The sequence below is a fragment of the Symphalangus syndactylus genome, chromosome 14, assembly GCF_028878055.3.
Source record: "Symphalangus syndactylus isolate Jambi chromosome 14, NHGRI_mSymSyn1-v2.1_pri, whole genome shotgun sequence".
In the NCBI taxonomy this organism is placed as follows: Eukaryota; Metazoa; Chordata; class Mammalia; order Primates; family Hylobatidae; genus Symphalangus; species Symphalangus syndactylus.
This window is the reverse complement of record NC_072436.2, coordinates 118252880-118279901: the sequence shown is the minus strand read 5'-3', so window position 1 is coordinate 118279901 and position 27022 is coordinate 118252880. Positions and strand designations below refer to the sequence as shown.

Below are 27022 nucleotides of genomic sequence, written 5' to 3'. Positions count from 1 at the left end.
GGCCCCGGCTTGGGTGCGCCGGCGGCTGTCAGGGGCCAGAGCCCTGATGGATAAGCGCTGACGGCCCCTCTCCCGCGCCCCACGCCGCTGACACCCATCACGCCGCGGCGGGGACCCGGGAGACCTGGCGGCCTCTGCGCACCCCCGCGGCAGCCTGCGGGCAACGGGGGCGGGAGGCGCCGGGCGCCCCGACTCGGCTGCACACCTGCGCCGCAGTCCGCTCTCCGGGCGCTGCCTCCCGGGTTCCCGGCCGCTCCACCGGGCGCCCCGAGAGCTGAGCCGGTCCCGGCGCACGAAGCCGGTGAGTGCGAGCCAGGGGGCGGCGAGGGGAGCGCGGGAGGCGGGGGCGCGGGGTTCGGGCCGGGGGCTGCTCCTTCCCTCCCGCCGCGAGCGCGGTCGGAGGTCGCAGCGCCCCCCGGAGCCCGGAGCCCAGGCGCACGCGCGCCTGCCTCTGCCGCCAACTTCGGGAGGTGCGAGCGGCGTCGGGGGGACGCGGGCGGCGGCGGAGGCTGCGGGAGTCGCGGGACCGAGGGACTCGAGGGACCGCGGACCCGGGGGGTCCGGCTCCCGGCGCCGGGCCTCAGTTTCCCCCACGGGAGCCTCATCCCACCCCCAGAGCCCCAGCGAGTCCGCGGGGTCCGAGTCGCGGCCGGCGCGGGGCGGGGAGGGGCGGGAAGTTTGCGCCCCACGCGCGGCCTCGCAGGCTTGGCGGCTCCGCTCCCGGCCGGGCGCAGGTAGGAGCGGCGGGAGCCGCGGGGGCGGCAAGTTGGGCGTCGCGGGGCCGGCTGGACGCGGGGCGCGGGGGCAGCGGTTGGCCAGGAGTGTGGGGGGCGCGAGGGGCTGCCGGGTCCCCCCACACCCTCTTCTCGGCGTCCAGGAGCAGCGCGAAGGGAGGGAGGGCCGCCCTCGGGGGCCAGGCAGGGAGGGCAGGTGCCGGGTCTGGGGTCTGGGGCAGGAGCCTGACCTCTCGCTCTCCGCACCCGCCTGTGTGGGGCGTTCCCGGGGGGCGGGGGGGGCAGCAGGATCTGCGGGTGGCCGGTCAGGGTCCCCGGCTGCTGGGTGCCCCCTCCTGCCCTGGAGGAGGGGGACTGTGCCCCCCGTGCCACCGGTTCTCCCCCAAAGGTGAGTGGGGCCGTGTGTCGGGGCCTGGCACAGGGCTGCTGGCTGCCCGGGGAGCGATTGCCGGGTCCGGCTGGGACGCGCCTGTGAGTGCGTATGCCTTTGTGTGTGCGTGTGGCTGCTGTCTGGGGGGGTCTGTTGCTCTGTGTACACACGCCAGGTGGGTGCCAGGTATCCTCCGGGTCCCCATGGGGTCAGCAGCTGCCGAGACAGCCCCTTGGACAAGCCCCTGACCCAGGAGCCCCCGGTCCCTGCTGGGAGGCGGGATGGGTTGTGGCATCAGTCGGCACAGCTGTGTGGCTCCCAGGGCTGGGTGATCGATGGCCCGGCACAGCCGCCTCTGTCGCCGGAGCGCCCACACCCATTTGTCATCCACATGGGTGGGGGGCGGCGGGCAGGGAGAAGGGGCCGCCTCTGCACCCACCACCCAGTCTAGGCCGGGTCTGCAGCCCCTCAGGGAGCCCCAGGCCCTTTCCTGGCCCAGCCCCTGCCTCCCAGCCGCCACCCTGTCTCAGCCACAAACCAGCCGGTCAGCCTCTGCCTGCCCCCGCAGCCCGTGACCCCCTGCAGGGCCCCAAGCCTTTGGACAAGCGGACCTCTCCAGCCCTGTTGGTCGTCCCCCCAACGGTACCAACACAGTGTTTTGGGGGCAGCAGACAGCAGTGCCCCAGCCCTACCCTGCTCAACCCACTGGCCATGCATGACCACGGGTGCAACCCCCAGCCAGGTCTGCGTGTGTCCTGGGGAGTCGGTGTGTAGGGCCTGTGTGAACACCTGAGTGCTGTGTTGGAGTGGTTTGGAAAGCCCCCGACACCTGGGTGGGTGATGAGTGTGTTATCACGGACAAGCAGCCGTGTCCACCATGACGGGGTGTGAGGTGTGTGTAGCCAGGGCCCCGCACTTGGTGGCAGACTCCGTTCTGAGCTTAGGTGGCACAGAGGTGGCTTCTCCGGGTGCTGGGTGAGGGCTCTGTGTGAGCCTGTGGGCTGTGTACACATGCCTGAAGCCCGTGTATGCAGGCGTGCTGTGCACCCCACACAGGCGCGTGCTGGGGCGGTGGACAGCCCAGGTGGCAGCCCAGATGGAGTGTGGCGCGCATATCAGCGCCGTGTGAGGCGTGGGGAAGAGCGGGTCTTGGCTGAGTGTGGCCGCTGCAGGCTCGGCCGCTGACCTGCCCGAAGCCACCCAGATGGAGCTGGGCTGAGCAGGTGGCTGAGCCGTGGGGCCATGCTGGGACGTCCACTCCCCACAGCCTGGCCTGGCCCCACATGAGACTGACCCCCTCAGAGACCCCCAGTGCCCACCTGACGCCCTGCTGGAGCAGGCTCGGTGCTGCGTGCAGACACACACGCACACAGACGCACACACACATGCACACATGCACACACAATGCACACACATGCACATGAACACACACACATGCACACAGGCACACACATGCACACAGGCACGCACACAGGCACGCACACACACGCACACGTGTGCACACACACATGCACGCACACGCACACATGCACACACACAGACACACACAGGCACGCACACACACCCGCAGCATCATCCCACACAGACCCTTCTGTTGGTGTCTCGTCTCAGTGCCTTTTCCTAGGCTTTGAACAGGGGCAGGCAGATCGGCAGGGGCCAGGGTTGCTGGAGGGAATGAGACCAGGAGGCTGACGTCTACCCGAAGTGAGCCCTGGTCACGCTGATTCTTTTAGCCACTCACATGCTGTGGGGAGATGGGTGTGGGCTGAATTATCCTAGAAATTGGCCAGCAAGCCGGCCTGGCCTCAGGGGTGGGGATTTGTGTAAGGTCAACTGATAAAATAAAGGACGCCTAGTTAAAATCGAATTTCCGATAAACAATGAGCACCTTTTTAGTGTGCCTTTCCAATATTGCCTAGGCTACACTTAACACTCAGAAATGACGCGCTGCTGATCGGCGTCACATACAGCTTGCTGTCCTGGACTTTTTTTTTTTTTTTTTGGTGCCCTGCACTTTGCTGCCACCCTGGAAGTGTGCATGGGGAGGAGCCGGAGGATGGGGCTGGGGAGGGGCGCGTTGCAGGGCAGAGGCGGCGGGGGGCGGGGGGGCACCCAGGCTCCTGTCCCCTGTCCCTGGAGCTTGGGGATCCCTGGATGGAGAGGGGTGGGGAGTTAGTCAGAGGCAGGCTTGGCACTGACTGTGGCCCCATCTACAGGTGGCCATGGTGCCCAGTGCTGCCCCATAGCAGGCTGCCATGTCGCGGGAGGCGGGCTCATGCCGCGTGGGCACAGGGGCGAGGGCGCGGTCTCGGAAGCCCAAGAAGCCACACTACATCCCGAGGCCCTGGGGCAAACCCTACAACTACAAATGCTTCCAGTGCCCCTTCACCTGCCTGGAGAAGTCGCACCTCTACAACCACATGAAGTACAGCCTCTGCAAGGACTCCCTGTCCCTGCTGCTAGACTCCCCAGACTGGGCGTGCCGCCGTGGCTCCGCCACACCCAGGCCCCGCGCACCCACCCCAGACCGCCCCGGGGAGTCCGACCCCAGCAGGCAACCGCAGGGAGCACGGCCCGCAGGTGCTGCCCCCGCGCCTGACCTCGTGGTTGCCGATGTCCGCTCCCTGCACCGTGGCGGAGGCCCCAAGCCCAGGGCCGAGGGGTCCCCAGGGCCACCACCTCCTGTGGCTAGGGCCACCCGGAAGGGTCCCGGCCCCAGTGGGCTCCTGCCTGAGTCGTGGAAGCCGGAGATGGGAGGGGGCCCAAGGGGCGTGGGTGCGGGGGACATGGCCTCAGCAGGCCCTGAGTGCAGCGTCCCCTGCTATCCCCCGCCTGCCCCAGGGGAGTTCCCTGAGGCCCACAGCCTCCACCTGTCTCTTCTGGGCGTCAACTACCCTCTCAGCCCAGGCCTCTTCTCCTACTTGGGGCCCTCACTGGCCGCTGCAGCCCACGTGCCCTTCCTGGCCCCGGCCAGCCCCCTGCTGCCCCCGGCTGCGGCCTTCCCAGCCGTGCAGCCCCCTCAGCGCCCCACCCTGGCCCCCCGCCTGTACTACCCACTGCTTCTGGAGCACACTCTGGGGCTGCCAGCAGGCAAAGCTGCCCTTGCCAAGGCCCCTGTCTCCCCCAGGAGGCCCTCTGGGACTCTGGCTCCTGGCCTGCTGAAGGTGCCGGTTCCAGGGCTGGGGCCCTGGCCCCGAGTCACCCCTAGGGACCCAGGGCAGGAGGGGGAGCTGGAGCGGGCAGCCCAGAGTGACCCCAGGAGGAGGCTGTCCCTGGGAAGCAGGCTGGAGCTCCCAAAGGCATCCCCCAGCCTGACGAGCTTCTGTTCCCGGAGCAGGTGGGCGTTTTGGGCTCCCGGTTCCTGGGGTGGATGGAGGGGCTGGGCGGCTGGGCATGGCGGTTGGGTGGCTGGGCATGGCGGTTGGGTGGCTGGGCATGGCGGTTGGGTGGCTGGCATGGCGGTTGGGCGGCTGGGCATGGCGGTTGGGTGGCTGGGCATGGTGGTTGGGTGGCTGGGCATGGCGGTTGGGTGGCTGGGCATGGTGGTTGGGCGGCTGGGCATGGCGGTTGGGTGGCTGGCATGGTGGTTGGGTGGCTGGCATGGTGGCTGGCATGGTGGCTGGGCATGGCGGTTGGGTGGCTGGGCATGGTGGTTGGGCGGCTGGGAATGGCGGTTGGGTGGCTGGGCATGGCGGTTGGGTGGCTGGCATGGTGGCTGGCATGGTGGCTGGGCATGGCGGTTGGGTGGCTGGGCATGGTGGTTGGGCGGCTGGGCATGGCGGTTGGGTGGCTGGGCATGGCGGTTGGGTGGCTGGCATGGTGGCTGGCATGGTGGCTGGGCATGGTGGCTGGGCATGGCGGTTGGGTGGCTGGCATGGTGGCTGGCATGGTGGCTGGGCATGGTGGCTGGCATGGTGGCTGGGCATGGTGGCTGGGCATGGTGGCTGGCATGGTGGCTGGCATGGTGGCTGGGCATGGTGGCTGGGCATGGTGGCTGGCATGGTGGCTGGGCATGGTGGCTGGCATGGTGGCTGGCATGGTGGCTGGGCATGGTGGCTGGGCATGGCGGTTGGGTGGCTGGCATGGTGGCTGGCATGGTGGCTGGGCATGGTGGCTGGGCATGGTGGCTGGCATGGTGGCTGGGCATGGTGGCTGGCATGGTGGCTGGCATGGTGGCTGGGCATGGTGGCTGGCATGGTGGCTGGGTATGGTGGCTGGCATGGTGGCTGGCATGGCGGTTGGGTGGCTGGCATAGTGACTGGCATGGCGGTTGGCATGGTGGCTGGGCATGGTGGCTGGGCATGGTGGCTGGCATGGTGGCTGGGCATGGTGGCTGGGCATGGTGGCTGGCATGGTGGCTGGCATGGTGGCTGGCATGGTGGCTGGGGGTCCATCCTGAGCTCAGTCACTGGGAAAGTGGGCTCCAGGCCACAGAGGGGAACTGAGACCCGAGAGCCAGCACGGGGGTCCTCGGGGTCTCCAGGAGAGCCCAGGCTCTAGGCTGGGGCCACAGGGCAGAGGCCATGAGGGGAGTGGGGCAGGGGCCGGGGGCGCTGTGGGGGCAGTGCAGCCTCCTGACCGGCTTCCACCCCACAGCCTGCCCACCGGCTCCTCTGCGATGCTGTGGCCTGAGGACAGGGAGCCAGGCGGCCCTGAGACCCCCGGCCCTGAGGGCCCCCTCCCCCTGCAGCCACGGGGCCCAGTGCCAGGAAGCCCGGAGCACGTGGGTGAGGACCTGACCCGGGCCCTCGGTGACTACGCCAGGGTGGAGCAGCGCCTGGGACAGCTGGGGCCCGCGGGGGGCCTGGCCCCGAGACCCCTGCGGGAGCAGCTGGGCAAGATCCGCCTGGAGCTGCTCACCATTCACCAGGCACTGGAGCGGGCCGTGAGGCCGCCAGACGCACCCCTCGACCTCTCTGTGAAACGCGCGCCCGCCAAGGGGCCCCAGGCTCTTGGAGAGGCGTGGGGGCAGCCCGAGCTGGGTCCCATGTTGACCGGGGGTACCCCCGAGCCACCCAGCATGCTGGGCCCTGCAGCGCCCCAACCCTTCTCCGGCCACACCACCAAGTGTGAGGCCGACTCCAGCGTCCCACCCCCAGGGCTCCCCCTCCCAGCCCCAGATGACCCTGTCATTCCTGGCAGTGGCCGGGGCACCTGTGTTGCGACGGGGAGTTCCCAGACCCCTGAGGCTGTCTGTGGCCTGCAGAGCCCCCAGGGCGCCGAGGTCTGACCTGCACCTCCTGAGGTCCGACTGTCTCTGCCTGCAGCGTGCCGGCCCTTCTCCTGCAGCCCCTGCCCCTCACCTGCCCCAGCCCCGTGGCCAAGGCCTGGGACCTGCCCCGCCTCCGCATGCATGTGGATAGACCCCCACGGGCCGTGGCCAACGCTTGTCCCTGGGGCCACAGGAGGTCACAGTTATTTATTGATCACAATTGTGGACAGGACATTAAAACAGAAACTGTGTTCACACACACCGTCTGCGCCTCCTTCCTTTGGGGCCCTAGTGCAGCCACCTGGACACCCCCCTAAGGAAGTGTCCTGGCCTGGGAGTCCTGGGTGGTCAGCAGTCCTGCCAGGCCTCTGTCTTCAGACTCGATCCTCTCCTGTGGGCTGGGCCCTCCCTGCGGGGCTGGGGGCTGGGGGTGGGGCGGGACATGGGCGATGGGAGCTGAGCGAGGAGAGGTGTGTGGTCTGGGCTGCTTGGGGTGATCCAGCCTGTGTCTTGGTGTGTCATGGGTGGGCACGGACCCCTGAGCATCCTGTAGCCTCCAAATCCAGCAAGGCAGCACTCATATGAGCTCTCTTGCGGTTAAACGGTGGCCCTGGGGCTCTGTGGCTGGAGGCTGCTCACCCAGCGTGGGCTCTGCTGGCCCCTGCCAGCCCCTGCAGCCGTGATAGGTATCAGCCTTCACAGCTCACTGCCTCCCTCCCAGCAAGGCCTGGCTTGGCCCTCCCACGGGCAGGGGATGGGCAGGCAGGGAGGGGCGCCCGGGACCCCACAGCAAATCACTTCTCTCCTGGGAGAGCTGGCCACGCCCTCCACGCCCACCCTGGAATGGGCTCTGGAGCCCACATTGCCCTCCCCCAGGAGGAAAAGCAGTTCCTGCCTGCGTCCAGCCGGGCTGGGGCCAGTCCAAGCAGGCTGGCAGCGGCCCCATTAACTACCAGGGAGATAGCATCAGCCCCGACCCTGCCTCCGGGCAGCTGGAGCTGGGGTGCTGCCTGGCCAGGCGCGGAGTGCTGTGGGGACAGGTCCCAGCTGGGCCCCTCTACCCAGAGGCTTCCAGGAGGGGCTGCAGGGGGCTCTGGGCATCCAGGAGCTGTTCCCAAGTCCCGCATCTGAGGGAGACTCCCTGTCCTCAGCCCCTGCCCCCTGTATGTCCACTGCACCCCATATATGCACTGCACCCCATATGCCCACTGAACCCCCTATGTCCACTGTACCCCATATGTCCACTGCACTTCATATGTCCACTGCACCCCATATGTCCACTGTACCCCATATGTCCACTGCACCCCATATATCCACTGCACCCCATATATGTCCACTGCACCTCATATGTCCACTGCACCTCATATGTCCACTGCACCCCTGCACCCCATATGCCCACTGCACCTCATATGCCCACTGCACCCCATATGCCCACTGCACCCCATATGCCCACTGCACCCCCTATGCCCACTGCACTCCCTATGTCCACTGCACCCCCTATGTCCACTGTACCCCCTATGTCCACTGCACCCCATATGTCCACTGCACCTCATATGTCCACTGCACCCCATATGCCCACTGCACCCCATATGCCCACTGCACCCCATATGTCCACTGCACCCCATATGCCCACTGCACCCCATATGTCCACTGCACCTCATATGTCCACTGCACCCCATATGCCCACTGCACCCCATATGTCCACTGTACCCCATATGTCCACTGCACCCCCTATGCCCACTGCACCCCATATGCCGACTGCACCCCATATGCCCACTGTACCCCATATGTCCACTGCACTTCATATGTTCACTGCATCCCATATGTCCACTGTACCCCATATGTCCACTGCACCCCATATGTCCACTGCACCCCATATATGTCCACTGCACCCCATATATGTCCACTGCACCTCGTATGTCCACTGCACCCCTGCACCCCATATGTCCACTGCACCTCATATGCCCACTGCACCCCATATGTCCACTGTACCCTGTATGTCCACTGCACCCCGTATGTCCACTGCACCTCATATGTCCACTGCACCCCAGTTTCTCACCCCCACTGGGCAGACAGGTGAGCATGGCCTTGCTGGGGGCAACAGCACCCGTCTCCCAGGTGTGGAGACACCACCTCCTTCACTGTCATCCGTGGGGAGCAGGACAGGCCTCATGGAGGGTGCCTTAGCCAGCAGGTCACCCGTCTGTGGTCCAGACCCAGGGACCCTGCTTGGGGGTGGTGGCCTGGGGCTGCCTTGCCACTTGGAGTAATGAACTTGCTGGTTGTGGGGGGACCGTGAGGGACCCCCTGAAGGAGGGGTGGGCTGCATGGCATCCAGCCATGTAGGGGACGTGGGAATAGTGTCCGGGCAGAGGGCACAGCCTGCAACAAGGCAGGAACGCCACAGCACGGGGAGTCCTCAGCGGACCTGGTTTTTCTTTCATAGAAGCTTCCGGGGCCAAGGCCCGAGACTGCGCTCTCCCTCCTCCACCCGGCCCAGCTGCGTCCCTGCTAGTGGCTCCTCCCAGTTCCTCCGGTTCTAGTTTCCAACAACAGAGGCTGCAGCCACGCAGCCCCGAAGCAGGGTCCAGCAAGACTGGCCCCAGGTAAGAGACCCCTCCCCCCGGCCTCTCTCGGTGGGGCAGGTGGAGGCCCTCGGAACAGGCTGCCTCGCCCCTAAGGGGTCAGAATTCTCCCTGACCTAGGGGCTCGGGTAGAAGGGCTGTGTGTGGGTGACCCCCGGTAGAAAGGAGCTCCATAGGCAGATGGATTTGAGAAACACTGCTTGTCTGTCTCAGGCCCGTGAGCTCATCTGGGGCTCAGGGGAAAACCCACAGTGAGCTCCATGGGTCATGCGTCTCCCAGACTGAAGTTCCAGGCACCTAGACACTAGGGTGGCCGCTGGGCTTGGTGGCCAGGTAGACCCTCAGGACCTGGAGGACCCGGCCTCATAGGAGGGCACTGGAGGAGTGACTTTGCCATTCCCACACACAGCGGGGCCTCATTCTCTCTCTTGCAGCCCCAGACGTGACCCAGCTGCAGAGAAGCTGAGACGGTGATTCGGACTGACTGGACTCTGGCCTCCAGGTGTCTGCACCTCACACTGGACCCGCCTGCAGACTCCACCGGCTCCCGGCAGCTCCGGCTGCTTGGGCGGATCCGGGTGCCAGCAGGGGCTGCGGGAGGGCCCCGGGGCCTGCACTGCTCCCCCGACGGCCTGCTCTTCCTCACGGCCGGGGCTGCGCCCTGTGTCCACGTGCTAGATCTGGAGGGACGCCCCATCTGCCTCCTGCCCTGCCACACTCCGGGGACCGGGGCCTTCGTTCCAGAGGATGTGGCTGTGACAGCGTCAGGGCTCGTGGTGGTCAGCGATCCCATCCATGGGGCTGTCCATGCACTCCAGCACACAGCCCGGGACCCCGGGGGCCGCTGGGTGACAGTGGGCACCTTCCTGTCTCCCCGAGGGCTGGCTGTGGACGCCCTCAGCCGCCTCCTGGTGACGGACTACTTGCCCGGGGCTGTGCACAGCTTCTCGTTGGGCCCTGCTTGGGAGCCCCTGGCCCCAGCCTCCATGCTGGGTCTGGAGGGCCCCTGCTGGGTGGGCCCGGGGCCTGATGGGGGCCTTGCTGTGAGCGAGGAGTTTGGGGATGTGAGGCTGTTTGGCAGTGCCCGCCAACCCCTGGGCTCCCTGGGGGGCTGGACGGGGCACACTTTCGGCTGCCCAGCGGGCATCTGCTCCAACTCAGAGGGCAACATTATTGTGGCAGATGAGCAGAGGCGCCAGGTGACCCTGTTTTCCCGGGCTGGGCCACCCATCTGCCTGGTGTCGAAGGGGCTTGGGCAGCCCTTGGGAGTGGCCTGTGCACCCCAGGGCCAGCTCCTGGTGGCTGATGCCAAGGATAACTCCATCAAGGTGTACCAGGGCCTCAAGGAGCTGGCCTGACCTGAGGTTGGGTTGGAGCAGCCCTCCTGTGCCTGAGGCCAGCTCCAAGGCCCTTGGATCACCGTGGGAGCAGCCCTCAGGATGGGTGGAGCCTCCAGGCAATGGGCGTTGCCTGCCTGATGCCAGCACCGCCTGGGCTGGGCCCTGGGCTTGGCTCGAGTTCTCCTGCTGGTGAGGCTCCGGATCTCAGGAGCAGCCCTGTCTGCCTGCAGCCTCCCCAGCCGGGGCCGCTCTCTGCTGTCCCCATTCAGTGCCCTGGCCCCTGCGTTCATGCCCCCCACACCCCCTCAGGCCCTGTGCCTGGACTTTGGGGCTGGCAGCTGAAGCCTTGAGATCCTGGGCCAGCTGCTGGCACACAGCTAGGCAGGCTGTCCTGCCAGGTGCCCCCGCCCAGGCCTCCTAATCAGGGGCAGACAGGCAGGGAGGGTGTGGCTGGGCTGGGCTGGGCGGGGCGGCCCGGGGCAGCGGTGTAGCCCCTAAGTGTCCCCAACCTCAGAGGGACCTAGAGTCCTGAGCCTCCAGTAGCTTCTCTGGGCCTGGCAGAGGTAAGGGGGAGGCAACCCTGGAGTGTCTGGAGGCCCATGGCTGGCTGAACCCTGGATGCCTTTTCTTCCATGTCCTCATGAATGAAAGCTGTCTGGGCCATCATTCTGCAAATAGGGACAAACAGCTCCATGCTTATGGTGCAGCCATGCTGGGAGGGCCTGGGGGAGCCTTCCTACAAGGAGAGACTCCTGCTGCTTTAGAAAACTGAGAAAAAACAGGGGTCTAACCCTCTCCTCCCATTTTACAAGTGGGGAAATGAGGCGTGAAAGGAGAGGCGTCTGGATTACTCCGTGGGTCTGGGGTCCAGGGAAGGGCCTGTATGGGGGAGGGAGCTGGGAGGGGACGGTGCCTGGCTCTACCCCTGTGGGGTGGGGAGGTGGGGCTCCCCTGTATCACAGGACATCACCCCTGAGAGGTCCCTCACATGTCTGGGTCCTGTGGGTGGGGGATTAACTGGGCAACGTAGTTAGGTGCTCAATAAACGTAGTTGCTGCTGAGGTCTGGGCTGGGGTCTTGTTCCTGGCATCGGGAGGGGCTGGAGGCCTGTGTGTTCTCTCCTGACGATCGCTGGCGGCAGCCTCTGGGCTGGTCCTACCAGGGCTCAAAATTCCCGGCACCACTGGCCTTGGGGATCTGGGGGCGGCCCCTCTGCAGACAACAGGGTGACGGGGGCGGGACTGGGCTGGGGCCCTCCTGGAATCCCGCAGGGCCTGGGGACGTGTTCACTTGGGGAGGCTGGGAGCCAGGCAGGGTCCGGGTTCCACGAAGGCCAGGTCCAGTCTGTTTCTCAGGTGAGAAACGGAGCTGACGGAGGGCTGGCGGCCCGGAGGCAGGCTCGGGAGGTCCGGACCTGGGGACTGGGCGGGCACGCTGCGCCGCGGAACGCTCGGGCCGGGCGGGCTGGCAGCCCGGGCGCCTTTGGGGGCCGGACCGTAGCGCGGCAACGCGCGGAGCCGGCGGAAGTGGGGCTCGGGTCTCGCGGCGGCGCTGGAGGCAGCGAGCGCTGCCGTCTGCCCGGGCCCGTCCATCGGGCTCCCCAACCCCGTCCGGACCCCGCCGCCCGAGCGCGCGGCCCCGGGAGCACCCGGTGAGCTGGGGGGTGGGTGGCGCGCGGCGGGACCTCGGGCAGCGCCCCTGCGGCTCCGGGCCCTCAGACCCGCGCCGACCTGGGACCCGGTGGACCCTGTGCAAGGGCGGTCGGCGGCCCAGGCCTGGCCGTGGGCCCTTCGCAGTTGTCCCGGGTTGCAGGAAAGGGCAAAAAACAGAATCATAGGCTCTTTCCAAGTGAGAGGGGAAGGCCCTGCTTGAGGAAGGCAAGCAAGTTTGTTTGTTTGTTTTGTTTTTTTGAGACGAGGTCTCACCATGTTGCCCAGGCTGAACTCGTATTTGTTTTTCATTATTTATGTATTTATTTATTTATTTATTTTTATTTTTTTTTTTTGAGACGGAGTCTCGCTCTGTTGCCCAGGCTGGAGTGCAGTGGCGCGATCTCGGCTCACTGCAAGCTCCGCCTCCCGGGTTCACGCCATTCTCCTGCCTTAGCCTCCCGAGTAGCTGGGATTACAGGTGCCCGCCACCACGCCCGGCTAATTTCTGTGTTTTTAGTAGAGACTTGGTTTCACCCCCGTCCAGGCTGGTCTTGAGCTCCTGACCTCAAGTGATCCTCCCGCCTCGGCCTCCCAAAGTGCTGGGATTACAGGCGTGAGCCACCGCGCTAGGTTCGTGTTTATTTTTCAAACAAGGCGCTGGGAAACGCAAATTCTCCAGAGCTCTTGTGGAGCGGTGGCAGGGAGGGGGCGGCTCAGCCAGAGGTGGCCCTGGACCGTCCTCACTGGGCTGGGGTCCCACCGTTTCCTCATTCACAGGAGGAGAGGGAAGTCTTACTACTTTATATGGTCGGCCTCCCTACCTGGTCTGGGAATGGCTTCTCAAGAGCACTCGGGCTCAGCCCGGGCGCGGTGGCTCACGCCTGTAATCCCAGCACTTTGGGAGGCCGAGGCGGGTGGATCACGAGGTCAGGAGATTGAGACTATCCTGGTTAACACGGTGAAACCCCGTCTCTACTAAAAATAGAAAAAATTAGCCGGGCGCAGTGGCGGGCGCCTGTAGTCCCAGCTACTAGGGAGGCTGAGGCAGGAGAATGGCGTGAACCCGGGAGGCGGAGCTTGCAGTGAGCAGAGATCGCGCCACTGCACTCTAGCCTGGGCGAAAGAGCAAGACTCCGTCTCAAAAAAAAAAAAAAAAGCACTCGGGCTCATTCTTAGCAGAGGAAGCTCTTCTGGCTAGCCTGGCGCCTGTGTGTGTGTGTGTGTGTGTGTGTGTGTGTGTGTAGCCTGTGTGTGTGTGTGGGGGGGGCTAGCCTGGCGCCCGTGTGTGTGTGTGTGTGTGTGTCTAGCCTGTGTGTGTGTGGGGGGGGCTAGCCTGGCGCCCGTGTGTGTGTGTGTGTGTGTGTGTGTGTGTCTAGCCTGTGTGTGTGTGTGTGTCTAGCCTGTGTTTGTGTGTGGCTAGTCTGGTGCCTGTGTGTCTGTGTCTGTGTGTGTGTGTTTGTCTAGCCTGTGTGTGTGTGTGGGGGGGCTAGCCTGGCGCCCGTGTGTGTGTGTGTGTGTGTGTCTAGCCTGTGTGTGTGTGTGTGTGTCTAGCCTGTGTGTGTGTGTGGCTAGTCTGGTGCCTGTGTGTCTGTGTCTGTGTGTGTGTGTGTGTCTAGCCTGTGTGTGTGTGTGGGGGGGCTAGCCTGGCGCCCGTGTGTGTGTGTGTGTGTGTGTGTGTGTCTAGCCTGTGTGTGTGTGTGTGTGTGTGTCTAGCCTGTGTGTGTGTGTGGCTAGTCTGGTGCCTGTGTGTCTGTGTCTGTGTGTGTGTGTGTGTGTGTCTAGCCTGTGTGTGTGTGTGGGGGGGCTAGCCTGGCGCCCGTGTGTGTGTGTGTGTGTGTGTGTCTAGCCTGTGTGTGGGGGGGGGGGGCTAGCCTGGCGCCCGTGTGTGTGTGTGTGTGTCTAGCCTGTGTGTGTGTGTGTCTAGCCTGTGTGTGTGTGTGGCTAGCCTGGTGCCTGTGTGTCTGTGTGTGTGTGTGTGTGTGTGTGTGTTTCCTCAGTCTTTAAAGATGCTCATGTTGCTTTCTCCCGTCCCATACCTCCTCTGCTATCGATCGCTTCTCTTTCATCTTCCTCTGGCTGTGTGATCCCGGCAGCCGCTAGTGCAGGCTTCTTTGTACCGCCGACCATCCCAGAGGCTGAGGTGGGAGTGTGATGGGCATTTGCCCCACAGTACGTTGAGTTCTCTCTCACTACCTGACAGAGAAGAGCAGTTTCTGCCCTCCCATGTCCTTCGGTAGACTTTTTTTTAAGGTAAACTTTGTAGATGAAGCACAAAGAATACACACAAAGAAAGCACACAGATCGTGAGCACATAGCTGGGTGAATTTACCCAAAGTGAGCCCACCACAGAACCAGCTCCCCCCAGAACGTCTGTTTACTGTTAGACCGATTGTGTTTCTTTTCTGACGATATCTCCGGGCGGTTTTCCTTAGTCCCTGTGAAAGCTCTTCCCCAGCAGGGCGTGATGGGTCCCTGGGCTGAGCTGGTGTGAAAGGTGGGCTGTACTGGGTGGTCCCCTATGGTGGTCACACAGCCAGACGCGCTGGGCCCCTCACAGGCAGAATCACTCTGTCCCTCTCACGGTGTCCTTGGTGCCCCACGTCAGCTGGCCTCCAGGCATCCACCCGCCGCCTGCCCTCTCTGGCCACTGAGGAAATGGGCATTTGGGGAGTTCTGCAGCCTGACCCAGAAGGTGCCTTTCCAGCTAGAACCCACCGCCTTGAGTGACTGGATCCTCCAGCCCAGGTGCGGGGCCTGCAGGGGAGGAGAGCAGCTGCACCAGGGGCCTCTGAAGCCCCAGGCATTTCTGTGTGAGGCCTCTACCAGAGCGCCTCCAAGCTTCGGGAGAGGACTTGCAGGTCACACCACCCCGACATGTGCATCCTGCTCTGTTCTCTCATCCCTAAGGGCGTGGTGGGCACTGGGACCTCCAGACCGAGGCTCAGGCCAAGCTATGTCCCTCCCTCAAGTGTGGCTCCAGCGTGGGGGGTCTCTGCTCAGAGTGGCCGCTCCCCTCTTCGTGCAGGCGAGATGGGGCTTTCTGTGTCTGAGGAAGGCGAGCGGCCCAGCCAGCCGGCCAGCAGTGCCCCCACCGCTAGGGAGTCCTCCTGCCCTGTGGGGCCCTGCCGGGGAGGGCATCAGTGGAGGAGGAGCCCCGGCTGGCTGTGCGGCTTGGCAGGGGCCTGTGAGAAAGGGGGAGGAGAGGCCCAGGGCCTGGGAACTGCAGTGGCTTGGGTGGCTTCCTACTCAAAGGCCACCTCGGAAGGCTGGCGTCCCTCAGCCTGAGAGTGCAGGATGCAGTTCCTCCACATCTCCAGGACCTGTAAGCCTCTCTCCCTTTTCTAGGCACCCATGTGGTTGGAGAAATATATCTCGGAGAGAAAATGCTCCCTAAGGGAGCCCTGCCTGGGTGGCTGTGGGGATGTCAGGGAGAGCCAGGCGCTTCCGGCTGCCACCGTGGGCGGGGGTCAGAGTGGAGGCCGAAGCCCTGTGTGCCCTGAGCTTGCTCCCTGAGCAACGAGGCAGGTCCTTCCTGCCCCCAGGGCGGGGCTTGTGGGAGGCAGGGACCTTCCTGGGGGCTGCCCGCCGTGTGCACGAGGTAGTTTCTGCAGCCCAGCAGCACTTCACTTTACATTTTCATCTTTATTCTTGCTTAATACGTGAATCATGGTTTGTCAAGGTTTCAATTGGCGTGACCTTGCTAATGAGATTGTGCAGTTCTCCATGTGCTACACCTTTAAGCACACCTCTCTAATCAGGTTTCTTAAAAACAAAAAGAAGAAGCCTGGAGTTCGGTTCAGCCCCACACCCCCGTCCGGTGGTGCTGAGGAGGCCTTGCCCTGGGCTGGCCTGGAAATGGGAGGGCAGGCCTGGGGGCTGCACGTGCGTGGCTGCCTCGTGCGGCTGGGGGTGAGCGGGGCCTGGGGTGGAGGTGGGGACAGCGCTCCGGCTGCCCCTTGGAGAAGCATGGCCCACGCGAGGTGGCAGCCAAGGAGCCCTACGGCGTCCACTACGGAACGTGAAGCTGAGGTGCCCCGACCTGCGGCCCTGTGGCCGCACCTGTCAGGCCATCTGTGCCACATCCCCCGGCCCACGGTGGGGCGGCAGCAGCAGCTCTGAGCCGAGCCTCTCATCTCCTCTTCCAGCCTCCCAGCATGGTGCTCAAGGCCTTCTTCCCCACGTGCTGTGTTTCGGCGGACAGCGGCCTGCTGGTGGGACGGTGGGTCCCGGAGCAGAGCAGCGCCGTGGTCCTGGCGGTCCTGCACTTTCCCTTCATCCCCATCCAGGTCAAGCAGCTCCTGGCCCAGGTGCGGCAGGCCAGCCAGGTGGGCGTGGCCGTGCTGGGCACCTGGTGCCACTGCCGGCAGGAGCCTGAGGAGAGCCTGAGCCGCTTCCTGGAGGGCCTGGGTGCCGTCTTCCCCCATGAGCCCTGGCTGCGGCTGTGCCGGGAGAGAGGCGGCACGTTCTGGAGCTGCGAGGCCACCCGCCGGCAAGCGCCCACGGCCCCCGGTGAGGACCAGGTCATGCTCGTCTTCTATGACCAGCACCAGGTGTTGCTGTCACAGCTGCACCCGCCCACCGTCCTGCCCGACCGCCGGGCTGGAGCCACCACTGCCAGCACGGGGGGCCTGGCTGCCGTCTTCGACACGGTAGCTCGCAGCGAGGTGCTGTTCCGCAGCGACCGCTTCGATGAGGGCCCCGTGCGGCTGAGCCACTGGCAGTCGGAGGGTGTGGAGGCCAGCATCCTCGCGGAGCTGGCCAGGCGAGCCTCGGGACCCGTTTGCCTGCTGTTGGCCAGCCTGCTGTCGCTGGTCTCAGCTGTCAGTGCCTGCCGGTAGGTGTCCCCGGACAGGGAGGTGGCAAAGAGTGGGGCCCTGTGAGTGCTGGCCCATCCCTTTGTCTGCAGTGGGCACAGAGGCCCAGATGGGCTCTTCCTGGGCACAGGCCCCCTCCCCACTTCCTGCAGCCCGGGCCTTGGCCCCATCCTGCCCTCCCAACCCTCGCCTCTCAGAGGGTGTCCCTCACCCCTGGGGTAGAGCCAGGTCTCCGGGCAGCCTCAGGGATTGCCAGGGGCCCTCCCAGTAGGTGTAGAGGGTGAACCTCAGTGGCTCAGGTCCCTGAAAGAGAAATCAGAAGGTGAGCACAGACGTGACTACTGCTACCTGGGGGTGCTCCCGAGGGCATACAGGCCCGCTGGCCTCCCTGTAGCCCCGCTTGTGCCCCCAGCAGGCCTCTGGGCACTGCAGCGCTCATGGGCTGTGGGAGAGTCATCCACTTGCTGGCCCCGTGTGCCTGGGGGAGTGGTCTACAGGCCCTGCTTCTCCCCACAATCACAGGTGCTGCTGGCCAAGGGTCACTTGAAGCCCAAGGGCCCTAGGGGGCACGGGGGTAGCCCTGAGTCGTGGCTGAGAACAGAGGGCCCCCTTCCACAGGAGACCTCATCTGCCTGGCGGAGGCGCCCCATGGGGGGCAGCTGGGGGTCACCCTCAGTTGCCCCCTGCCTTAGATCCGGGGGTGCACACTCTGGAAGCCTGGGGTGAGAAGCCAGGCCAGCCCCAGAGACCCTGGGCAGCTTTCTGGGCCCTGTCGGTGGGGCGAGGCCCTGGGCCCGTGGGAGTTGCTGCTGGCTCGCACGTGCTCCCTTGGCACCGGCTCTGGGAGCATGTGGTGACCAGGGGGCCCGGGCTCAGCACCTGCGAGGAGGCCAGGCTCTGTGTTAGTCACGTGCACTGTGAGGTGGGCGCGTTGAGCGCCGCCTACCACCACCTGGGCCACCGAGGGCCCCTCCCACCTGCCCTGTCCTGTGGAACTCAGGAGTGTGGCCTGGGTGTTTGTGGTCCCCCGCACAGTGGGGGACGGTGGGAGGAGGATCTGGACAGGGACACGTCACTCCTCTCCTCTCCCACGCAGAGTGTTCAAGCTCTGGCCCCTGTCCTTCCTCGGGAGCAAGCTCTCCACGTGCGAACAGCTCCGGCGCCGGCTGGAGCACCTCACGCTCATCTTCAGTACACGGAAGGCGGAAAACCCTGCCCAGCTGATGAGGTGTGGGCCTGCCCTGGTCTCTGCAGGGCTGGGTGCGTGCCCTCTGGCCCCTTCTCCATCCCCCTCTGCACTACGCTGACCCCTCCGGCCAGGCAGGCCTCCTCCTGCGGCCCCAGGCTGTGCTGGCCACCCTCATGCCGGCCGGGCCGGACCTCCCTTCCAGGAAGGCCAACACGGTGGTCTCTGTGCTGCTGGACGTGGCCCTGGGCCTCATGCTGCTGTCCTGGCTCCACGGGAGAAGCCGCATCGGGCATCTGGCCGACGCCCTTGTTCCTGTGGCTGACGTGAGTGGACTGGGGTAGAGCCCGGTGTCCTGGGTGGGCGTGGGGACCCCTCCTGGGCAGCAGAGCCTTCCCAGGCCACAGCCACCCCCCACTCAAAGCCAGCTCTACCTTCTCCATGCTCTGGAGACACGGCCCTCCCCTGGATCAGAAGCAGGAACTCCAGGGGCGCTGAGGCCTGGGCAGGGCAGGCCTTGCAGGCTGCCCCCCTTTCCTTCTGAAGGGGCCATGTGCAGGAGCCCCCGGGGCTGAGGCTCTGGGGAGCCCGCCTCTCCCTGTGGGCCCAGCATCGTGGTGTCTCCCTTGTGGCCCCTACCTTAGATCAGCACTGCCCTCCTGGCTCTCTGGGGCCCTCTGCAGAGCCAGGGTCATGAAACCTTCCCTGTCCAGGGCTGCCCATGTGCAGCGCAGCTGGGATTTCCTGCCGTGCCCCTGTGCTGATTCCGTAACTCCTGTGCTGAGAGCCAGGGGCACAGCTTGTCTCCCATCTCCCACCTTCCCTGCATGGTCTGTGCCCCGTTTCCAGCCGGGTGCAGCTCCCTCCTCTGCAGATCTAGTGCATTTCCATGCTGCCTCTGGGCCTTCAGCTTCTCTGTCTTCCTCCCTCAGCACCAAAGCCCCCTCTCTTCCATTAGGAGCTTGTCTTCCTGCTGGGGGTGGTCCCCGGCTCTTCGGCCCACCCTTGGGCCTCTGTGGAGGCCTCCTTGAGGCCTGGCTGGGTGGGTCTTGTGTGGGCTGCAGGTGTGCACTCGGCCTGCTTGTGGCCAGGCCAGGCCTCTGGGGGCAGCATCAGGCACGTCTGTGTGGCTGTGGGGGTGCAGGGAGCCCCAGCCCAGAAGGAAGGAGGGGCGGGGCTGGGGAAGGGGCTTGGCGGCTTTGCCTGTGGTCGTCCGCACCTGCCACCGGCCTACTTTGTCCTAGACCTCCCTTTTGCAGAAGTGCTCAGAAATAGAAATAATTTAAAAATGAAAGTCTCTTCCTGCTGCCAAGCTCTTATCCTTTAAATATTAAATAAGCTCTATTTATAAAGAATGTTCTTTTCTCTGCCGGGCGCGGTGGCTCCTGCCTGTGATCCCAGCACTTTGGGAGGCCAAGGCGGGCAGATCATGAGGTCAGGAGATCGAGACCATCCTGGCTAACACGGTGAAACCCCGTCTCTACTAAAAATACAAAAAATTAGCTGGGTATGGTGGCGGGCACCTGTAGTCCCAGCTACTCGGGAGGCTGAGGCAGGAGAATGGCATGAACCCGGGAGGCAGAGCTTGCACTGAGCTGAGATTGAGCCACTGCACTCCAGCCTGGGCGACAGAGCGAGACTCCGTCTCAAAAAAAAAAAAAGAATGTTCTTTTCTCCTTCTTGCCAGTCCTCCTGCTGTGGCTGACGCCTTGGCCCAGGCTTGGAAGGGGCCTGCGCAATGGGCAAGTGGGGGCCGAGGTGTCACTGTCTCCTTGGTGGGGAGGCTGAGGCTTCCTCGGGGTCTGCCCCCCAGGGCCAGCACAGCCTCTGGATGCTGAGTTTCTTCCTGGGCGGCCAAGACCCTGCTTCCGTTTGCTCTTGGGGATGCCTGTGCCCTCAACTTGACGCCATCCTCCCTCTGGGGAGCTGTCCTCCTGCCTTGTTGCTGTGGCCCTAATGGGCTTGGTACTATCTCACTCACCTGTGGCCATCCCGGGCAGCCCCCAGCCTCTGTGATGGGGTGGGGCCTCTGGAGGGGACTGTGTCAGCTGTGGGCTCCCCTGCAGGGCTGGAGCTGAATCAGGGTCTGCCAGGCCTCAGCATGTCCACGTGTTTGGGGCCGAGGGCTCCAGTGGGTCCTGTGGCTGAGGTAGTGAGAGGGGAGGAAGGTGGTGGAGGTGGCTGCAGGCAAGGGGCCGCGTCGGTGCCCTGTGGGTCCGGCCGTGTCACCCAGGCCTGCAGAGAGAGGTCTCCAGACCAACCTCCTCAGACCCCAATCCCGGAGCCATCTGTGAAGGGGAGCCCGTGTGCTGTCCACGCTAGGACGCAGTGGCCCCCGGAGGAGGGAAGGCTGGCCAGGGTGGGGGCCCGTCACAAAAGAGCCTGGGGAGATGCAGGTGCTGAGCCTGGCTGCCCCTGCCCCAGCGTGGCCCCTGTGTCCGTGCAGCACGTGGCCGAGGAGCTCCAGCACCTGCTGCAGTGGCTGATGGGTGCTCCCGCCGGGCTCAAGATGAACCGTGCACTGGACCAAGTGCTGGGCCGCTTCTTCCTCTACCACATCCACCTGTGGATCAGTGAGTGCAGGGCAGGCGGGGGCCCCAGGGACCCCAGAGCTTGCTGAAGAGGGTAGGGACCCAGCCAGACCCCGCCCCCTGCGCCCCCAACTCTGCTGCCCGGCGTCCTGTGTATGTGAGGCCTGCTGTGCTCGGCCGAGGGCCGACCCCACTCTGCCAGCCTACCCGCACCTTATGTCCTGTGAGGCTTGTGCTGGGCTGAGGGCTGGGGTCTGAGCGCCTCCTGAGGGCCTATCCCACCCTGCCAGGCTACATCCACCTCATGTCCCCCTTCGTGGAGCACATCCTGTGGCACGTGGGCCTCTCGGCCTGCCTGGGCCTGACGGTGGCCCTGTCCCTCCTGTCGGACATCATCGCCCTCCTCACCTTCCACATCTACTGCTTCTATGTCTATGGAGCCAGGTGGGCGTGGGCTTCCCCCTCCCCACCGCCCCCTGGGAGGTGCAGAGGCTCCGGCTGGGCGTTCGAGTGGGGCGTGGCAGGGAGCGGCGGGGCGAGCGAATGGGGCAGGGGGCGGGGCGGGGAGGGGCGGGGCGAGCGAATGGGGCAGGGGGTGGGGCGGGGCAGGGGGTGGGGCGGGGCAGGGGGTGGGGCGAGCGAATGGGGCAGGGGGTGGGGCGGGGCGAGCGAATGGGGCAGGGGGGTGGGGTGGGGCGGGGCGGGGCGGGGCACGGGCCCGGCCTGACGGCACTGCGTCCTGTAGGCTGTACTGCCTGAAGATCCATGGCCTATCCTCGCTCTGGCGTCTGTTCCGGGGGAAGAAGTGGAACGTTCTGCGCCAGCGCGTGGACTCCTGTTCCTATGACCTGGACCAGGTACGGGGCAGGGTTCGTGGCTGGAGGGGCTGACTGCCCCCGGCCTGTGACCGCTGGGCCAGCGCGGTGCTTGGGCACCACAAGGGGGCAGCCTGCTCCCGTCCTGCAGCTCAGGCCACGCACAGGCCCTGGGAATAGATGAGAAGTCTGCAGTGGGGTCTGCAGTGGGGGCTGCAGTGGGGCTCTGAAGCAGCGCAGAGCTTCCCTGGGCCACAGAGAAGACACAGACACACATCCCTGAAGGTGATGCAGGCACAGGCCCTAGAGGTGCCCAGGCACAGAGACTGGGGTGACCCAGGCACAGGCCCTAGAGGTGCCCAGGCACAGAGACTGGGGTGACCCAGGTACAGGCCCTAGAGGTGCCCAGGCACAGAGACTGGGGTGACCCAGGCACAGGCCCTAGAGGTGCCCAGGCTCAGAGACTGGGGTGACCCAGGCACAGGCCCTAGAGGTGCCCAGGCACAGAGACTGGGGTGACCCAGGCACAGGCCCTAGAGGTGCCCAGGCACAGAGACTGGGGTGACCCAGGCACAGGCCCTAGAGGTGCCCAGGCACAGAGACTGGGGTGACCCAGGTACAGGCCCTAGAGGTGCTCAGGCTCAGAGGCTGGCTCTGGCTGTCCTGTCTGCTGCTCACACCTGATGCAGCCCCTGGATGCTGCCATCCAGAGCGTGTTCTTGGTGACTGTGTGGCCATGCACCATCTTGGCTGGTCTGGCCCCCACCTGCCTCCCTGCGAGTCCCCTAGTCCGTGGGGTGTGGGTGGACAGCCCTCCTGCTACTGGGACTGCTTCTGAGCAAGCCGTCCCGAGTTCCCTCAGGAAGCTGCAAGGTCCCGACTGCAGCTCCAGGATGGGGAGGGCGCAGTGCTGGGCCGTCCCTGGGCGCAGGGTCCTGCTGATGCCCGGTGTGCCGGCCCCTCCCTACAGCTGTTCATCGGGACTCTGCTGTTCACCATCCTGCTCTTCCTCCTGCCTACCACAGCCCTGTACTACCTGGTGTTCACCCTGGTGAGCTGAGCACCCACAGGCTGGGCCTGGCTGCAGTGCTCTGTGTGGCTTCTGCCAGCGTTGCCTGGGAGCAGTCAGCTGTGGGGCGGGCTGTCTCCTGCTGCAGGCCACGTGGGTGGCCTTTCAGGGCCCTCTGGGCAGTGAGTGCTGGGCCCTGGAGTGGGTGAGGCCCTAGCCTGGCCGGGAAGACCCCCTCACTGCCCTGGAGCACACAGCTGGGTGCTTGGTGGGAGGACCCACGGCAGGTGGGGTCACGCAAGAGGCCTCCCCTGGTGCCTGGCACTGGGGCAGACAGTGGGAGGTCAGCAGAACCACCTCCAGCACCTGCTTGATTCCCAGGCCTCGATCCCCTCTGCATGTGAGGCTGTGGGGAGGCACCTCTGACCTGGTGGGAGGGCCGACTGCTCCGCCTCCAGCTTTGCTCCAGGGCAAGGCCCAATGGCAGGCTCCGTGCCCTGCTCAGGGTGGGGTTCCTGCTCTCCCCAGGACCCTGCAGCCTCTGGGCCCCCTTCATGGTGGCCCAGGATGGGGTCGGGCTGCTCTGCCCCCAGCCATGTCTGGCCGGGTCGGTCCTAAATGCTCCTCTGCCACAGCTCAGGCTCCTGGTGGTCGCCGTGCAGGGCCTGATCCATCTGCTTGTGGACCTCATCAACTCCCTGCCGCTGTACTCACTGGGTCTTCGGCTCTGCCGGCCCTACAGGCTGGCGGGTAAGTGCTGCGTATTGGGCAGCTGGCCCTGGGTAGATGGAGGGGAACCACACCTGTGGGCCCTGCAGAAGCAAGGATAGCACGGGCCACTGTGCCTCCAGCCTGGAAGCCGTGGTATGCACGAGCAAGCGGGCAGGGAGGACAAGGCCTCCCAGTCCCAGAGGTCTGCAGGACCAGCTGCCTCCAGGGAGGTGAAGAGAGAGACTCACCTGCTTCTCAGGTTCAGGAACCTGGAGACCTGACGCCACAGGCCTTTGTTCTTCTGCCTTGGGATTTTCTGGGCTTGGGAGTCTGAACTGCAGGCCAGGGGCCAAGTGCAGCAAAGTTACAGGCGCTAGGAGCCAGCAGGGCAGCCACCATCCAGCAAGTGCCCTGTCCACTCTGCTGGAAGACCCCATCCACTCAATAGCACAGCCTGCGCCCGTCCCTCACTGGGGTTCTTCCCTGCTTGCGGGACACTCGGCTTCTTTCAGTGGAGTCTGCAGGAGGCTTTTGTTTGTTTTGAGACGGAGTCTCTCACTTTGTTGCCCAGGCTGGAGTGCAATGGCGCAATCTCGGCTCACTGTAATCTCTGCCTCCTGGGTTCAAGCGATTCTCCTGCCTCAGCCTCCCGAGTAGCTAGGATTACAGGCGTGTGCCATCACGCCCAGCTAATTTTTTGTATTTTAGTAGAGATGGGGGTTTCACCATTTTGGCCAGGCTGGTCTCGAACTCCTGACCTCGTGATCCTCCCACCTCCGCCTCCCAAAGTGCTGGAATTACAGGCATGAGCCACTGCGCCCGGCTTTTTTTTTTTTTTTTTTTTTGAGATGGAGTCTCGCTCTTTTTGCCCAGGCTGGAGTGCAATGGTGTGATCTCGGCTCACTGCAACCTCCACCTCCCTGGTTCAAGCGATTCTCCTGCCTCAGCCTCCCAAGTAGCTGAGATTATAGGCACATGCCATCACACCTGGCTAATTTTTGTATTTTTAATACATATGGGGTTTTACCATGTTGGCCAGGCTGGTCTTCAACTCCTGACCTCATGATCCGCCCACCTCGGCCTCCCAAAATGCTAGGATTACAGGTGGAGCCACCATGCCTGGCTGCAGGAGGCTTTGATGCTGGCCTGGCAGCCAGCTCCAGGAGTTGGGGGACGGAGGGGGCAGGGAGAGCCTCATGGGTGGCCACAGCCAGCAGCACCCGGGTGCCCCTCAGGAAGGTACCTCCAGCCTCTGCCCATGTGTGGAGCCAGCCCCCACGCGTCCTCCCTCCTAAGCCCCTTGCTATCCTTGCAGCTGGTGTGAAGTTCCGTGTCCTCCAGCACGAGGCCGGCAGGCCCCTCCGCCTCTTGATGCAGGTGAGGCCCCTCGTGGCCAGGGCGCCCCTATGCTGCTGCCTGTTCTGGGACAGTGGGGTCAGCTGGGTGTAGTGTCTGGGTGGCACCACGTCAGCCTGTGATGAGGTACAGGAAGGGCCCAGAGGAGCTGAGGGGCAAGGCCCACGTGGAACCCCCTCCCCCTTACCCCCAGGGCCTGAGGACACTGGTGTGGTCCTGTGGATGGGGCCCATTCTGCCCTGTGTCGGAGGTGACCTTGACTGGCTGGGGCTGCCCCGGGCCCCACAGGGCTCAAGTTCTGGGTGGAACAGAACCGACTGAGTGAGTCCTGGGGTGGGGTGTGTGTCCCTGCGGCACGGCCCCTCAGAGTTGGGCAGCCCCGAGGGGAGATGCAGCTTCTGCCTCCCCCCAAGCGCTCCCTTCTGGCTGCAGGCTCACCTGCCTCCCTGGGAAGTGGGACTGGCTTATCTCACAGGCGAGGGAATGTCTGAGACAGCACTGGCCCTGCACCACAACTGCCCGCCCCCACCCTCTCTCTGCAGACAGGGTTGGAGCTCAGACCACCCTGCTGACCGCTGCCCTTGTCCTTCCAGATAAACCCACTGCCCTACAGCCACGTGGTGCAAACCTACCGCCTCCCCAGCTGTGGCTGCCATCCCAAGCACTCCTGGGGCACCCTGTGCCGCAAGCTGTTCTTTGGGGAGCTCATCTACCCCTGGAGGCAGAGAGGGGACAAGCAGGACTGAGGGAGCCGCCAGCTTGCCTGGCACCACCACATGGCCACGGCCAGCCATCTGCTCTGCCAGGGTGGCACCAGCTGAGCTGGCGTGTGTCCCGTGCTTTGTGGACGCTGCTGTGTGCTCCTGAACACGGCAGGCCCTGCTATCATACTTTGCGCTTGGAGGTCGTTGGGAGTGAGCAGATGTAGGGGTGGCCAGCCAGGCTGGCTGCGCTCCGTCACTGGCACTGCCTGCCTTGGGACCTGCTTCCCACCTGCTGCGGTCACCACGGTGGCGAGCACAGCAGCCCCAGGTGTCCAGAGCACTGTCCCATGCCCACCCTGTGTACCCAGGTCCAGAGGGCCCGTCCACCACAGCAGCCCCAGGTGGAGGGCTGGTCTCCCGGGGGCTCCCCAGTGGCTCTGCCCTGGCTGTGGGGGTGGAGGGACTTTCCCAGGATGAACCCCCCAGTCCCAGGCACCCTCCAGCTCCCTCAGCTGAACAGCACCCTGCATCTGGGGGATTGAAGCAGTCGCTGACCCCCGTCCCCAGCCCCAGCCCCAGCAGGCCCGGGACCTCACTCCCTGAACCACACGGGGTTTATTTGCTGACGTTCCCTGGAGAGGTCGCTTTGTGAAGAAGCCGTCAGTAGGCTGTGGGCATCGCCAGGCTGCTGTGGGGGCGGGAGCAGCCTCAGTGTCAAGGGCCCGCCCACTGACCCAGCCATACCTATTCGTGCACGGCGCCCCTGTAGCAACAGGCCCTGGGGCCAAATCTTCTGTCTCCCTTCGTGGGCCTCCCAGGGAAGGAGTAAGCCCTGCTGTGCAGACACCTCTGTGGCCCCGCCATGGGTGTGAGCGGCCTGGGGAGGGGGCCGTGGCACCGAGGCCGAAAGTGCCTGCCAGACGGCACGGTCTGGGTGCGGGTGTTCCCTGTGAGCCCCAGTCCCCTTCCGGAGGGGATGCTGCAGGTGCCGGCTGGTGAGGGGATGACGCGCTGTGGGTGGGAGAAGGCAGCGCCCATCTCATCAGCACCAGGACTGCCTGGGACTCCCTGGCGACCCAGCACCGGGGAAGCCGTCAGCTGCTGTGACAATAAAACCTGCCCCGTGTTTGGACCGCAGGCTCGGCCCCGGGTCCACGTGCAGCGCGGGTCCAGAGAAGCTCTGGGGTGGGGGTGCGGACGCTACTTGAGGGACTTGGGCTGCCTCACGTGGATCGGCCCTGCAGAGTCTACACTGGCCTCCTGCTGGAGGCCCTGACGATGGCTGATGGCTGATGGACGGGCCCTGGGCCCTTGAGGACTTTGGTGTAGGTGGGTGAACCCGGGCCGCCCACCCTGGGGTCTACCCACCCTGGGGTCTACCCACCCTGGGGTCCTGGCCTTGCCTTGACATAGATGGCACAGGGGTGTAAGCCTCCAGGGGCGGGGCGAGCAGCTCCTGCTCTGAATCTGTGGACTCCATGCGGGGTGGGGCCCTCATGGGTCCTGGCCCAGTAGAGCCTTCGACTGCCACAGTTGCTAAGAATGGTCTCCGTCGCCTGCAGTGCTGGTGGCCCAGCTGGTGGACCCCATACCCCGTGCCCAGCCCGAAGTATACAGGCCTCCATCCAACCTGGACTTCCAGGCAACCAGAGGTTGGACTCAGAGGCACTCAGGGCCCACCAACCCCCTACCTGTGTCCCCTGCCTCCCCCAAGCTGCCCACCTGGCCCATCACCCTTACCATCTGTACCCCCCCCCACCTCCCCCTCCAGCTGCCTACCCGGCCTACACTGCTCCTACCAGCTGCCCACCTGGCCTGCCACCCCTCCCACCTGTGTCCCCTGTCCCCCACCCTTTCCACCTGTACCCCCAACTCCCCCTCCAGCTGCCTACTGAGCCCACCAACATCCCCAGCCTGTATCTCCCGCTCCCCCCAGCTGCCCACTGGGTCCACCAACACCCCCAGCCTGTACCTCCCGCTCCCCCCAGCTGTCCACTGGGTCC

The 27022-nt window shown here is 65.0% G+C and overlaps 3 protein-coding genes across 6 annotated transcripts; all 3 read left to right on the top strand.

The window, feature by feature from the left end:
• The first annotated feature begins 213 nt into the window (after positions 1-213).
• PRR35 (proline rich 35) lies at positions 214-6575 on the top strand. 3 transcript variants are annotated; one of them, XM_055242232.2, is made up of 3 exons: positions 214-301; positions 3321-4441; positions 5701-6575. In XM_055242232.2, the coding sequence occupies exons 2-3, from the start codon at positions 3360-3362 to the stop codon at positions 6332-6334; spliced, it is 1716 nt and encodes a 571-aa protein (XP_055098207.1). In that variant the 5' UTR covers positions 214-301; positions 3321-3359; the 3' UTR covers positions 6335-6575. The 3 variants fall into 3 exon arrangements, with proteins under 3 accessions (XP_055098207.1, XP_055098208.1, XP_063473081.1); XM_055242233.2 differs by lacking the exon at positions 214-301 and adding an exon at positions 348-734; XM_063617011.1 differs by lacking the exon at positions 214-301 and adding an exon at positions 780-1122.
• NHLRC4 (NHL repeat containing 4) lies at positions 225-11302 on the top strand. The gene is made up of 3 exons (XM_055242265.1): positions 225-301; positions 8763-8922; positions 9336-11302. Exon 3 carries the CDS (start codon positions 9888-9890, stop codon positions 10257-10259), a length of 372 nt encoding a protein of 123 aa, XP_055098240.1. The 5' UTR covers positions 225-301; positions 8763-8922; positions 9336-9887; the 3' UTR covers positions 10260-11302.
• Positions 11303-11743: 441 nt separating this feature from the next.
• On the top strand, positions 11744-26156 carry PIGQ (phosphatidylinositol glycan anchor biosynthesis class Q). 2 transcript variants are annotated; one of them, XM_055242231.2, is made up of 11 exons: positions 11744-11892; positions 16039-16727; positions 17804-17935; positions 18099-18219; positions 20340-20466; positions 20715-20868; positions 21170-21281; positions 22210-22290; positions 22884-22998; positions 24275-24336; positions 24909-26156. In XM_055242231.2, the coding sequence occupies exons 2-11, from the start codon at positions 16048-16050 to the stop codon at positions 25059-25061; spliced, it is 1737 nt and encodes a 578-aa protein (XP_055098206.1). In that variant the 5' UTR covers positions 11744-11892; positions 16039-16047; the 3' UTR covers positions 25062-26156. The 2 variants fall into 2 exon arrangements, with proteins under 2 accessions (XP_055098206.1, XP_063473095.1); XM_063617025.1 differs by lacking the exon at positions 24275-24336.
• Positions 26157-27022: the final 866 nt, after the last annotated feature.

Coding starts and splice junctions, on each gene's coding strand:
- PRR35 (XM_055242232.2), top strand. CDS start 3,360: ATGTCGCGGGAGGCGGGCTCATGCCGCGTGGGCACAGGGGCGAGGGCG. Junction 4,442..5,700: donor AGCTTCTGTTCCCGGAGCAG/GTGGGCGTTTTG, acceptor TCCACCCCACAG/CCTGCCCACCGGCTCCTCTG.
- NHLRC4 (XM_055242265.1), top strand. CDS start 9,888: ATGCTGGGTCTGGAGGGCCCCTGCTGGGTGGGCCCGGGGCCTGATGGG.
- PIGQ (XM_063617025.1), top strand. CDS start 16,048: ATGGTGCTCAAGGCCTTCTTCCCCACGTGCTGTGTTTCGGCGGACAGC. Junction 16,728..17,803: donor TCAGCTGTCAGTGCCTGCCG/GTAGGTGTCCCC, acceptor TCTCCCACGCAG/AGTGTTCAAGCTCTGGCCCC. Junction 18,220..20,339: donor CCCTTGTTCCTGTGGCTGAC/GTGAGTGGACTG, acceptor GTGTCCGTGCAG/CACGTGGCCGAGGAGCTCCA.